Below are 14,828 nucleotides of genomic sequence, written 5' to 3'. Positions count from 1 at the left end.
CCCATGCCCATGCCCATGCCCATGCCCATGCCCATGCCCATGCCCATGGAGGAAACCCCCCCCCCGCGGACGAACCCTCAAAGTCCCGGATTCACGTGAGCAGACCATTCCCACAATACGCTCACTAACCTCTCGCTCTCTAAGCCTAGACGGGATAAAAGGTGGACGACTAGGCGAGGAGGGAAGGCTTCAGAGGCCAGGACACCGCCGGGACGGAACGACCTAAAGGCGGATAAAAGACGGACGAACGTGGCTACGTGAATGCCGGTTTCTTTTGTGTTTTCCAATATCGGAGTTCCTAATTTTTTGGACACTTTTTTTCCGTTTTTCCTTTGTTCTTTTTTCAAAAGAAAGCACTTGTCAGTGCTGGACTTGTGAAGTGCCCTGCCGACACGTGGGGAAAATAAAAATAAGTATTTTCACCCATTTTACGCTCTCTCGCTCTCTCTTAACCAGCGGGTCACTACAATACCTAAACACGTGTGCAACCATTCGGAAAAAATATACCATTTAAGCCAAACTTGTTCAGATTAGCCACCAATGTAGCTAGACTGGAGCACAGTTAAGGAGTTAACGAGTGGTATATTTCTGTATAGTGCAGTGCAGAATGTGGACAGTTCATGTGGTTATACACTTGCCACGTAAACACCACCAGTTTTTCAGGGTCAGCCATGTTTTCTGTTTACATTTGGTGTTGTGCACCTGGAATGCTGGGAGGTGGGAAGTTGGGAAATTCCATGCTCCGACAGTGAACGGAATGATCGCATTTGGTCATACACACACAGGTGTGTGCCTTTGCATACTATGTCCAATCAATTCAATTTGCCACAGTTGGACTCCAATCAAATTAATTAAGACATCTCAGCGATAATTAAAGCAAACGGGATGCACCTGACCACAACATGGAATGCCACAGCAAAGGGTTTTAATACTTATATAAATGAGAGAAAATATCCATCCATCCATTATCTGAACCCGCTTATCCTGATCAGGGTTGCAGGGGGGCTGGAGCCTATCCCAGCATACGTTGGGCGAAAGGCAGGAATACACCCTGGACAGGTCGCCAGTCTATCGCAGGGCACACACACCATTCACTCACACACTCATACCTATGGGCAATTTAGACTCTCCTATCAGCCTAACGTGCATGTCTTTGGACTGTGGGAGGAAACCGGAGCACCCGGAGGAAACCCACACAGACACGGGGAGAACATGCAAACTTCGCACAGAGAGGCCTCGGCCGACAGGGATTCGAACCCAGGACCTCCTTGCTGTGAGGCGGCAGTGCTACCCACTGCACCATCCGTGCTGCCCCAATGAGAGAAAATGTTTTGATTTTTAATCCATTTGCAAAAAATTCACTTTGTCATTTTGAGTTATTGAGTGTAGATTGATGGGCAAAAATGGCTATTTTATCCATTTCAAATTAAACCTACATCACAATAAAGTGTGCAAAAAGTGAACGGGTCTGCATACTTTCTGAAGCCACTGAAGGCCAAACAATAGGCTTACCAAAACAAACTGTTTGGAACATCATTGAGCACTGGTGTATCTTCGGGATCTTGCTGTGGGATGAAGCACCATCCAATGAGTTTGGAGGCATTTAAACTTAAGGAACTTGAGCAGAATTCAATTCATTGTGGTTTTTTCAGATGAGGCCATAACTCTGATACAAGTCAATCTTGATTTCATCTGAACACAAGACCTTTTTCCAGAACTTTTTTGCATCTTGCAATGTATCCTCTGTAGTTCTGTTTGTGAAGTCTTCTGTGGACAGTAGTCACTAAGACATCCACAACTGCCCCCAGAAGAATGTTTCTGATCAGTTGGTCAGGTGATTGGGAGTTTTGCTTCATTATGGTGAGAATACTATGTCCATCACCGTAGAAATCTTCCTTGACCTCTCTGCAGATCACCAGTACTCTCTGTCTTCTTAATGATGTTTGGTTTGTGTTTTCCATTTCAGTTCTCATTTGTCTTCCCCTGTTATGTCTGCTTTTGAATGTTTACCAGCCGAGTCACTCACCCTGTCTGCGTGTCCCACTATTCGGGTGTTTACGGTATTTTCGGGTTTTCAAGAAATTCCTGCTTTTTCTTGGTAGTTAAATGTTGTAAAGCATGATTCTTACTAACTACTACTAATCTAGGTTTTGTACAGTACTAATCCGATTAATACACTTACTGTCTGTCTGACTAACTAACTAACTAACTAACTAACAATCACTTTTACTGGGTAGTTTAGAAATATTCATGTAACTAAGTCACAAACGCAATCTCTTAGTATTTCTGCACTGTTCTGTAACTCCGCCTCCCTATGCTATCCCAAATTACTCATTTCGTTTCAGCGAAGTGTTCGCACCCGTCTCTAACTATAACTATGCAAATGTCTACTCCCTAACCCGGAGCCGTATGTTTTACATGTTGGTTACGTGCATCCAGTCCGCGTTTTCGTCTCCCCTCTATAATTATGTTACTACCCCATTATGTTTCCCCACCTGTTGTCTATTTGTTTAGCCCACCTTTTCCCCAGCCCCGCCTAGATTGTTACCTTCCCTCATGTATTTAAACCTCAGTCTCTGCATTGTTCCTTGTCAGAACGTTGATCAGTCTTAGTGCCGAATACTTCGTAAGCCTAATTCTTGATATTCTTGATAGACACCCCTTTGCCTTTTGATTTCCGAGCCTGCCTTGCCTTTTTGTTTTGTTTGCCTTTCTACTTTTCTGGTTTTTGACATTCTGCTTTGTTTTCTGATTTCTATTTTTGCCTTCGCCCTTCTGTACTTTAGCCTTTAGATTTTCTGGATTTTTGACCCCCTCGCCTGTTTTTGACTATTCTTTTGCCTTTTGTGGGAACACCCCAGCTTTGCGCCCCTCTCCAGGACATCATTCACATTACCATCGCCGCTTCTGCAAGGACAGCAGTCTTTTGGATCCAGCAATGCGTATGGACTCAGTAAGACTAAACAAGCATTTGCAGGCATAGCCAGTGTTAGCTTAGTCTTAACTAATATTGTGAATCTGTATTTTTCCATTTGTCTTTGTGTTACCGTCGAATTCATTCTGTTAGCCGTACATGTATGTGAATTGATTCGCCTTCTTTCGCGCATATATAGACTAAACTATGCAAGTAGGCACAGCTAACAGTAATACTCTTTTATACACCCAGAACTCTAGCTTACCCAAGCTAACTACTCCCACCACACACACATTCCTAATATACCTTACCCTACTAACTTCCCTTAGTTTAACCCCATATCTGTTCTGTGTTTGTACGTTTGTTTAATTAATATATTTTATTAAACCCGGTGTATGTTTTGACGTCACAGACATTAGAGCCGAGTTAAAGCAGTCTTTCAAAGAACTTCCAACCTTCAGGTTATCGGTATGTTTTAATCCTTGATATTGGCGCCCCGGTTTCGTAGAATAAAATCCGTACATTATTTGGCGGCCTGTGTGAGACCCTACAACTACTAGAAAAGAATGCAGTGAGTCTATGTCCCCTAAAATTATACCAACCAACATGGCTCATGGAATAAATTGTATTAGTTACAACACTGTTCTGAATTTCATGACATACAGTGGCGTGACAACCCATGCACATAAAACAACATAACCTACTACAAATTCTGGAAAAAAACATTCAGATCTATGGAGAAAAAAAAGATCCTATCCAGACTGAATCCACTGACCTGTGAGTCTTTTTTTGGTTCAGGATCTGGCCTGGCTCTGGTTGTTTGGTCCAGGGTTGGCTGGTCCTGCTTGGTTGAGGTGTCAGAGGAGGGTTGATAGATGGTAAGAGGACTGTGGTTCTTGTACTGGGGTGCTGCTCAGTTACAACAACCACATCATTTTCAAATGCCCTGGACGAGAGTGAATACACTGATTGCCATCTGAGCGTGTGTATGAATGGGTGAACGAGAAGCATCAATTGTACAGGGCTTTGGATAAAGGCGCTATATGAATGCCAATCATTTACAAACAAATTGTATGTAAATATATATGTAACATTTGTATTTTATTACACAAACATTAAAAATAAAAGTAACTTAATAGAATCACAATATTCTTGTTGCATTCACATTGTTCAGTATGGAAACAGAAATGCTCATCTGTAGAAAGAGCCCTTTTACTTTCCCTTCCTGAAACATCATCTTCATGACAGAATTAAATATGGCTTGATTGAAATGTATGTGTGGTTTTGAAACTTTCTTGTTGTCATTTTGATAGATTTAAGAGTGGCAAGTCTCCCCTGCATGGCAAATAAAATAAAACTAATGTGGGTTCAGAAATAGTTATGCGACAGTGATTTAGACAAGTTCCAGCAGAAATATTAAGATCAGAGCAGAGGAATTCAAAATGCTGGTGTTAATGGCAAAGTGAATATTGTTAGAGTGAGATGGGAAATTAGCCCTTGGGAATCCAGGCCTTTCTCCCTCTTTTTCAGTGGATGTTTGATACTTAGTATATGTAGGCCTATAAGGCACTATCAAGTGTTGCATATGTTTTTGTTCAGTACAAACTTGCCAGTTCTGTTATTTTGTCATTGATACCTGATAGCATACTGTATGAATAGCAAATGGACACAAATGCAAAGAAAAGTGAAAAACAGAAATTTAATATATTTACCAAAAATGCAGCACTGGCTTTGAAAAGCAGTCAGCAAAAAAACCCTGTATTGTATTTCAGTATGAGCTTTTCACAAAGCCAGAGAGGGCCTGCACACCTTGGTAGAGTTTTTTTGCAGGTGCAGCTTTTTTTGAGGTTAAACTTTTGAAAAAGTAAGGAAAAAGCGCAACACTGCTACTTTAGAGTCACCACTTTATTGGCAGATGTGCTGACGTTTCGGCACGAGGCCTTCATCAGAGTAACTTTGCCAGAAAATGGAGAGCTTCATTTATAGACATACAATAGGTAACACCCAATAGGGAGTCCCAACCAATGATTCAATCATTGATGTGAAAAGACATTAGGACATAAGGGCAATACATACATTGTTGAAAAAAGTCTTTACATCAATCACAAATTTACATCTCCAACTGTTAAGTTTGATGGACATGGTTATTTTTTTTTCTCAGTGTTTGAATAGAAAAAAGTATACAGATTTGCAGTCATGGAAAAATAAAACACATTGGTTCATGTGCAGCCAGTGGGACTTTAGGACCCAGGGGCGAATAGTAAGGGCTTAAATGACGAGGTGTGCATAGGGGCAGGATTCTTGCGTCATCAGTCAGCTGCTTAGCAAGGGGAGCGGAGTGGAAAGTGCGGTAAGTTGGAATTGTTTGGCATGCTGTTATACTAGGCCAGCATTAGCTGCCTTATAATAGAGTACGACGCTTATAAGTATGTGGGTTCTTGTAGATCACCGACGGACGAAGACAATCCGAGCATTGGCGTTCCGTGTGTTAAAGGGTGTGCATGTGCAGTCACCGGTAACTGAAGTACGGTGGAATTTTGTTGGGTTTAACGAGGGTAGGTACGCTTCCCATAAAGTGTGTGGTTTTTATGTGAGCCTTGGGATGGGCCGCAATGTGATTTTGCTATAGTTGGTTTCGTGGAATTTGCAGGTAAATAGAACGATTCTTAAATCTCCGCTAGTGATTCCCTCTTAATCGCAGTAAGGGGTGTATAATAAACAAAGCATTGAAGCGGTGCCCTGCTGTGCGCGCTGAGAATATTTATCTTGAATGTCTTTCAACAGATCGTGTTGGTGTTAAGAATGTTTGCCTAATTGCTACTGGTTGCGCGTCGTTTTTGCCATTTTGTTTGGACAGCTAGCCACTGTTTTCCCACATGTGAAGTTTGTATATGTTTATTTATTTATATCATGTCTATGAAAATAAGCTCTTTTAATCATTGATGGTTTTACTATTGACACAACTTGTTGTGTTTGGGCAGTGTGAAATACCAAGGGTGGCTGTACTATTGTAATCAACCATTATATGGGGGCAGTGTGCAATATCAAGTCTGGGACAAGGGGAGGTGCCAGTGGGCAGGTGTAATTTGGACAATTGTCTATCTAACTGATTCTTGGCACTTCATGCACTTTACTTGTTACTACATTACTTGTTCTAAATCTTAATTGGGCTTTGCTTGGGTTCTCATATTTAGTGGGCAGGGCTCGATGCTCAATGTGTTACGGGGACCACCCGTGTGGTGTGATTACGATTGGTGTGCATTGACCAAGCCTTTTATGGTTAACATGGTGTCACCTTGGTTGCGGTGCTTGGGGTGTTGAGTCACTGGGGAGCCCTGTACTTATTGTGGATCAAAAGTGGGTTGCCTGTCAATATTGAGCACTGGGGTGCTGCCCAACATTATTTATTGGTATCTTTCATATAAACTTGTGTTTATGCATGTACCCCTAATACACTGCTGTAAGTAAAGGTTGGTCCTCTACCCAACAAATATTTTAATTACTCTGAACGAATGTTATAAATAAGGTATTACTGTATTGCTTTTGATACATCAGCCTCCAATCGTTTCATTCATTTGAATAACACTAGCGTGGGGAGGGATATTTACTGTAGAGTATCAGTGGGTTCTCCCGTCCCCGCCAAATAGATGGGAGTGGCGTAATTATAACACATGGTGGTATAATGGAACTGGGTTATTGTAGCTAATGGCCACATACTTCGTAAAGTCTAGGGTGCCTAATACTTCTGCACAATACTGTAAATGAAACTTCATCATTTTGCCTGTCCCAGCCCACTATGACTAAACTTTAAATTACATTAGAATCCTTACAAAAACATATTATTTTGTAATATTGTGTGATTTCATAACTCATACCTGAAACATGTTTTTCCATGAGTAATTCCTTAAAGATTATTTTTTGGAAATGTTGTTAATATAGGCCATGCTTCTTTTCTAGGTTTTTAGCTGGATATCGTGTCTTGAAAAGATGAAGATTTTAAATAAGGCTGTATTACAACAAGCAGAAAAGGTTCTGCAGTCACACTTACCGAAAAGCTTCATGGTGAGGTATACATTTTTACATAATAGTAATATAGGATAAGCCATCCTAGTTAATAGTGTTTGAGCCTGCTGTATGAAGCATGCAGTCCAAACTTTTGGACTGTAGACTGTGGTTGTATAGTGTGTTGATACCCCAGTTACATATTCCATATGTAGAGGGAAGGATCCCCCCCGGTCATTAGACAGGGATATTCTTTATGACACACCGGCTGTCCCAGCCACGCCCTGATTAATGCTTTATAAAGCACCCGTATCACTGTATCACAGTATCACTGAACATTGAGCATAGGCCTTTGTAGATCAATTCCTCCACCTTGAATACGGTGGACAAATGCTTCCATTTCGATGGGCTGTTGCACACTGGAGTCTTAAAATACCATTGGAAGAAACAAAGGCTTAAGACAAAGCACTACCGCTGCACCATCTGGGAGGAATGACAGCAATCCATGGATTGGCGGAGCCTGTAATTCCCCATTCTCCTAGCTGATCTCATTGGCAATAGGACGGCAGTCTTGCAGGAAACCCAATTCAAGTCTGCCGACTCCATGGGCTCAAATGGAGCCTGCTGCAGTGCTCCTAGGACCTTGTCCAAGTCCATGGAGGGAACTGCGAGCCTCCTAGCATGAGCCTGGAGTCTGAGAACACCCTTAAGAAAGCACGTAATCAGGCTGCTGCAGTCTTCGAAACACTACTGGTCCCCAACCCAGCAAGCTTTGATAGCTGCAACTATAGCCCCAAGGGTAACAGGAGATTTACCTGCTTCAAGCTGTTCCTAAAGGAACACCAAAACCCGCTGGGCTGAGACAGAGGGTCCCGGTGGTGTGTTCCACACCAAGATGGAAACACTTGCCACCTATAGGAGTAGGCCATCCTAGTTGATAGTGCTTGAGCCTGCTGGGTGGTCTTCAACACAGACCCCGGTAACCCCAAGCTAAAAGCCCAGTCCTCTCAGGGGCCAGACATGGAGTTAGAGCCCCTGGGGAAATGGGTGGAACAGAATCCCTCCTGCCTGAGGCCACAGGTCTCTCCAGACCGGAATATACCACAGGATCCCATCCAGGAAGGCCAGGTTGGAGCTACCAGGATCACTCTTGCATCCTGTATCCACAGCCTCTGATGAACGGGTCTGAGAAGGCAGAATAGAGGGAAGGCATGAAGCAGTCTTGGAGGCAGTTGATGTGTTGAAAGCTAACAAGTCGTGCCAGATCTTCTGCACCACCTGGGGATGAAGTCTCCGGTCCCCATGGTAACCAATCCACCAACCAAACCAATCCACAGCAATATTCAGGGGACCTGGCACATGAACTGCCTCAAAGATTTCCAGAATGGCCAGATCCACAGCCCGTATGCTAGCTTTCATTAAGTGCGCATGGCTGCTCTGCCTCTTGATATATGCAGCAGTCACTGTGCTGTCTGTCATGACCAGTGCATGGTAGCCCTGTAAGTGTGGCAGAAAATGATGGAGAGCAAGAAAAACTCAAAAACATTTATGTGCTGAGATGCCCAATGGCTGGACACCCCCACCCCGTGTGCACTGCACCTCAGCTCTGATCTGCAGGGACTTCAGGGGGGATACTCCCAGCCCCAGGTGGCACCTTTGCACAGGGGGCATGTGCAGAAGGGTGAGTTGGATCACCTGGACCAAATGGATGTCCTTGAGATCCACTTTGGTGAACCAGTAGCCCACATTGATCAACTGGCGCACCTGAGAGCTAGACCTGGATGCAGACTAGCATCCTGTTTTGGGACAACAAAGTAGCCAGAATAGAACCTCTGATTACTCCTGCCCGTAGTACTTCCCTATGCTTGGGGGCTGACCGTGTGGAAAAGGTAGCCACCATGTCAGGGATGAGGCAGAACTGTAAGAGATAACCCTGGGTCCTGATGGAAAGGACCCAGGGACTCCCTCAAGTGAGGAGTGAATTGGTGATCCTAGTGAGCAGGCTGTCCATGGTCCTGCAGTTTCCCCAACACTGACAGAGGGGTAATATGAGCTGTCTTAACCTGATCTAAGGAGGGCAGCTGACCAGACCCGACTCTCACACCATTCTGCATATTTGCCAGCTAAGATAATGTTTTATGTTATGTAGCCCTATGTTCTAAAACCAGTCTAAATCAAATGGTCATCATGAAACCAGACTTGACATGGTCAGTTTTGGAAATGCTAGGTGATGAGAGCAGACATTCTAAAACTGCAAAGACTTTCTTCAAAACCGCCCTTTCTCGTCTCAAGTCGGCTGTTTGATGTAAACTGGGCTTTATAGAGCATTAATCAGGGTGCTGACAGCACAGTCAAAGGTGTCTGAAAGAATATCCTTGTCTAATGATCAGGGGGGATCCTTCCCTCTACATATGGAATCTGTAACAGTGTGGATAGATAGTTTTGGTATGGAAAGGAACTGTGAATAAGAACATTTTTGTATTTTGTCCTTTAGGTTTATGGATATCTGTTTGGTATGAATAGAAATAGACCACATACACTAGAGTTTGTTGTGGACTGCTGGCCTAATTTTAAAACCATCATTTGTCGACCGCACCCAAAGGTGAATATGTATTGCATGCATGTGTTCCGTCACTTATTCTCTTTGTCAAGTCAATTCATTACCTTTACACAATATGTAATCAATATGAATTCACATTACATGTGTCCATTGTCTGAGTAACTGATTATTTTTTTTAATGGCATGAACAGATAGAAAATTCCCTGCTTTATACTAAGGAATTGACTTTCTTCAGTACTGATGAGAAGGATCTTAAGAGAATGTTGATGGAAGACAACGTCTTAGACTGGAATAAATACTTCAAAATTGGGGGTACATGATTATATTCTTTTTTAACCTTTCTAGTCATTGCAACGATATTATTACTTTTATTATTAGTGGCTGCAATGGTATCATTTAATTATGGGATTGTGTTCCTTTCCTGAGGGATTGACATCCGTCATGGCACCATGTTGAAGGCCATCTCCGCTGCAAAAGGAGTCACATTGAGACAGGGTACGATTGATCATATCTTGGAATTACAAGACCCAAGTCTCCTTCCTCAACTGAAACTGAGCAGGTACATTTGGGAAAATGGGGGGAACCGTCTTTGGATCTTCAAGTTTGGAAAGTTTGAGTGGAAGCCACCTTGTATTTTCCACTGGTGTTTTTATTGAGATATTCATGGAACTGAGTGTCTTCTCATTAGCACAGAGCACTCCCTGTTAATGGGGGGTCAAGTCTCAGCTGAAGTTTACTTGACCATCAAAGTGAAATAGCCATAGTGGTCTTGATGTGTTTGAACAGCTCTGTCTGAACATGTTCTTTCCCGCAGAGATGTGGAGGCCAGGATCTCCTCCCTGAATGAATCCCATGTCGGTTTGGTGAATAAAACCTGGAAATTCGGAGGTGATGAAAAAGGTTTCCAACTAATCAAACATCTGATAAGCCACTTCCCCACATGTTGCATCACTGATGAAGAAGGCCGTCCAGTTTCCTGGCTGCTGCTGTGTGATTACTGTGCCACTGGGCTGTTGTACACTGTGCCAGAGTACAGGGAGAGGGGCTATGCCAAGATCCTGATGAGCACCATGGCAGCAAGGCTCCATGCCCAGGGTTTCCCTATGTACTGCAACATCGAGGAGGGGAACCAGGTCTCCTACAGGCTTGTTAAGAAAATGGGCTTGACTGAAGACCCCTCTTTCAGGGCCACCTGCTATGAGTTCAACTACTAAACCAGTATTTCTTCTTAGGAACATTACAACTGAACTCAACGCCAAGGTGACTTTACTAATATACAATCAGTGAGCACTTTATTAGGTAGACCTGTACACCAGCTTGTTGGTGCAAATAAGAGCATACAGACATGGTCAAGAGGTTCAGCTGTTTCAGACTGTCATTGGTTCAGACCAAATGACAGAATGGGGAAGAAATTATCTCAGTGACTTTGACAGTGGAATGATTTTTGGTGCCAGACAGAGTTTGGGCAGCTGTTCCAACATCCAGTGAGCAGCTGTTCTGCGGACAAAAACATCTTGTTAATGAGATAGGTCAGAGGAGAAGGGCTAGTCAAAACTGACAAGAAGGTGACAGAAATGCAAATGACCACACATTACAACTGCATGGCATGCAACTCTGGTTCAGAGCATCTTTGAACACACAATGCTTCAAACTAACATCTAGGTGGATTGGTGACAGCAATAGAAGACCAATAAGTCTAATAAATACCTCATAAAGTGCTCACTGAGTGTACCTCTTTTATGTAGTTGTTTGCAATAGAGCGCTGTCTGTGATTTATTAGTGCTTGACTCGCGGTTACTCAGCCTGTCCTTCAAAGTTACTCAGCCTGTCCTTCAACAATTTGAAGGTTACTTCAAATTGTTGAATTCTAAATAAGTTAGAGTTTAGGATCTGAAATTCCCCAATTCTCAACCAATGAGCACAAAAATTACACTCAGCCTTAAGTAAAATAAGTTTCAATTTTTTTGGCATTCAAACTAAAGTAAAAATAAGTGTACAGTGTTCTTCACAAAGCTCAATCAATAAAGAACCATGTTCTTTCTTTGTCATGTTCTTCACTGTCTTAAAAAGAGTGGTGATGGCTGGTAGTGACCTGTGGTCTGATTTGCAGCTTTTCTCTGCACCACACATTAGACACACTTGGCCGGCCCTTCGGACTCCTATGCTGGGTTCGATTCCAAATTGGATGCTTTCTTCCGAGTTTGAGTTCTGAAATTATGAAAGGGGAGGGAACGATTGTATTCCTTTGCTCCCTTGTTGTTCCTCCCTCCCTCCCTCCAAGGGTATGAGATGCTTTCAGCAAGAAGGGATGTCTGTTGATCTATCCTCCCTTGCGTGCTTGTTGCATGTCACAAATTTAGTCAGGAAAAGACGGGCAAGACGGGAAGGGAATGTTTTTGCCCTCATTTTTCCTCCCTGCCCAGCAAGGGTCTGAATCCAGGCTTCCTGGAATGGAAAATTCAATCATGCAATATTCCCTGCATGAAGAAGCGAGGAGATCAAAAAAACAGTGCACTTTCAAATTGAAGAGGCAATATTTTTTGTAGGAGTTCAGGAGGTTTGGGAATAATTCATGAGTGCATGTTGAGGAATGGGAGGGGGGATTATCCCGAGGTGAAGAATGAGTGATTGGAATGAGCCCCTGGACTTTCCACCACTGTTCACAGTCGGCAGAACCCCCTGTTGTGTTCTGGCACTTCTGGCACCATGTGTCACGCATGGCAGGAGACTTGAAGGACACCTGTCAGACACGGGAAGAGTAACTTGAGTAACCCCCTCTATTGAGCACCAGCCATGGATTATGTGGATAACATGTCTGACCTCTCCCCCTACTGATGTTTGTGATAAACTGTGTTACATGACAAAACATCTTGCTAAGCACGAAGTGCAACACCCAATGCATGCTTGCCAAAGTATGCTACCTGACTGCCAATGAGGTTAGCCTGAAAAAGTAGTCTGAAGACACACCCCTAGAACTCTTCTTATAGCCTATGGGCCGTAGATCGGTAGTCAAAAAATCCATTCATTCATTCATTCATTCATTCATTCATTCATTCATTCATTATCCTAACCCGCTTATCCTGAACAGGGTCACAGGGGGCTGGAGCCTATCCCAGTATATATTGGGCGAAAGGCAGGAATACACCCAGGTCGCCTGTCCATCGTAGGGCACACACACCATTCACTCACACATTCATACCTACAGGCAATTTAGACTGTCCAATCAGCCTAACCTGCATGTCTTTGGACTGTGGGAGGAAACCCACGCAAACACGGGGAGAACATGCAAACTCCACACAGAGAGGCCCCGGCCGATGGGGATTTGAACCCAGGACCTCCTTGCTGTGAGGCGGCAGTGCTACTCACTGCACCGTCCATGCCGCCAGCTGAGAAATCTAGTTAAAATATTCTTTCAAATAACCAAGGAGTATTTTCCACTCTAAAGAAAATTGTTCAGTTCAGTGAGCAATACCATTCTATACAATGAATAATTTAAGTGTTTTTTTATTTAGTTTGAGCAACAGTACATGGCTATGCTTGGAACCATCTGGTTTTATTTTGTTGAGTAAAACCCGAGAAATACTTGAAAAACGTATTCAGTAGAATAGCGTGTTTAAAGTATTAAGTTACAGGTTTAATGAGGAATTAAAACTAGCCCATAATAGCTAAACTAGCCAATGCCGCCAGAATGGGTGGTGCTACTGGTGCTACAGAACCACTTGGGAAAAAGTTAGTGGTGCTATCATCACCCAAAGCACCGCCTAGAATTTCAACCACAAACACAAACTCGAAAATCTAATAGTCCTTAAATAAAGCATATTACTAATCATACTAAGATAACAGCAAGTTCAACACAATCACTAAACACAAAAACAACGTAATGTAACTGATAGACATGACAAACCGTGGTGGTTTCCCCTCTTAGTTACTGTTGCTATGTTGTCTAGCTGTTGTCATGAAAAAACGGTTCTCTCATAATTTATTGAAAATTGGAGGTTGTGGTTGTTACAGCAAGAGAAGTTTCAAATAACTTGAAATTGCCTGAATTTGTACAACCATATAGTAGCTATCATATCCTATTTCTGTGTTGATCATATTGTGACTCTTTTTATTGGTGTTAAAGAGCTCCATCTACTGACTGTTTAGTGTAAATTCACAAGGTCGATTGGTTGAAAGGTTGGTTTGGAGAGAGCACGCAAACCGATATCATAGTTAGCTAGCAGGGTAAAAAAAATAATAATAATAATGAAAATAATGATCTACTCCTAGCTTCTTTCTCGCAAACCATTATAATTTTGAAGACTTGTATGATGACAACAGGTTTTTTTAATCGCATTTGTGAATTTGAAGAGCTTATGAGTTTTTCTCTGGCTGTTTAATACAAAGCAGTCCCAAAACATTAATGTCAAGGAAGTAAACGATGTAATGACGTCAATCCATGATGACGTAGATGGGGGCGTGGTCACTCAACCACGCAGTCAGCGCCAGTAAGATTTGGGTCGTTCCGGCGCCTATGGTTTAGGTGATGTTTTATTGAAATTATGACAAGAAAATGTGGACAAATTGATTTTCAAACAGATTATTTATGAGGAATATGTCTGCAAATGCCGCAAAATACATATTTTTAGTACCCATTGCCCGACTTGTGATGGTCAATTACCATCTGTGTCTTCGGCAAAGGGATTTTTCACACTCATTACCAAATTCATATACTCTAGTGATATAGGAAGTGAGAGAAAACAATATAGTTTCTTTAAACTAAGATGAACTAAATGAAAGTAAAATTGTATTACCAATTTCACTTTGTTTTATTTTATTTACAATAATTGTTCAGGGTGCAAATAACTAGAGAATACTAAATAAATGAAACCTGAAAGTAAATGTATTGAAATAAAAATATAGTGTTATTGTGTGAAACATAGATCATTATCCATTTGTTTATTATATGCAGCCTTTTTTCTCAAATTCCTTCGCCAATAATTCACTGTCTATAAGGATAACTAGAATAGATACTAAAACACTGACCGAAATAGTCATCCTTGATTCTTGACAGATATTATTTGCACCCAGTTATATAGCTATTTCATGAGTGAATGTCATCTCCAATTCCATATTTCTCCCCCTAGCGAGCCAGGTGAACTGCATTCACAATCTATGTGATCATTTAACATATTTACATAGCCTTCAAAGATAAACACTTGTTTGCTTTTCTCTCTAGATAGATATAGGAAGTAACAGCTTACAGGTGAGTACCTACAGATGAGTATAATTTACACGGTTTCCAATCGATAAGTGAACGAACAGGTGCTTGCAATGGAATGCAAAGGAATGCAGCTTTGGAGTAAAAAAAAA

At 42.2% G+C, this 14,828-nt stretch overlaps 1 protein-coding gene across 3 annotated transcripts; it reads left to right on the top strand.

Moving 5' to 3' along the window:
- Window positions 1-5,227: 5,227 nt before the first annotated feature.
- Window positions 5,228-11,519, top strand: LOC133141139 (glycine N-acyltransferase-like protein 3). Of its 3 annotated transcripts, XM_061261555.1 has the most exons (7): window positions 5,230-5,264; window positions 5,359-5,469; window positions 6,872-6,976; window positions 9,411-9,518; window positions 9,668-9,788; window positions 9,903-10,035; window positions 10,291-11,519. In XM_061261555.1, exons 3-7 carry the CDS (start codon window positions 6,902-6,904, stop codon window positions 10,688-10,690), a joined length of 837 nt encoding a protein of 278 aa, XP_061117539.1. In that variant the 5' UTR covers window positions 5,230-5,264; window positions 5,359-5,469; window positions 6,872-6,901; the 3' UTR covers window positions 10,691-11,519. The 3 variants fall into 3 exon arrangements, with proteins under 3 accessions (XP_061117538.1, XP_061117539.1, XP_061117541.1); XM_061261554.1 differs by lacking the exon at window positions 5,359-5,469 and having other exon boundaries at window positions 5,228-5,264; XM_061261557.1 differs by lacking the exons at window positions 5,230-5,264; window positions 5,359-5,469 and having other exon boundaries at window positions 6,872-6,981.
- The last annotated feature ends 3,309 nt before the right edge of the window (window positions 11,520-14,828 follow it).

This window comes from Conger conger, chromosome 11, assembly GCF_963514075.1.
Source record: "Conger conger chromosome 11, fConCon1.1, whole genome shotgun sequence".
NCBI classification, from domain to species: domain Eukaryota; kingdom Metazoa; phylum Chordata; class Actinopteri; order Anguilliformes; family Congridae; genus Conger; species Conger conger.
Note: the sequence above shows the minus strand (reverse complement) of the source record. Positions and strands in the feature narration are given on the sequence as shown.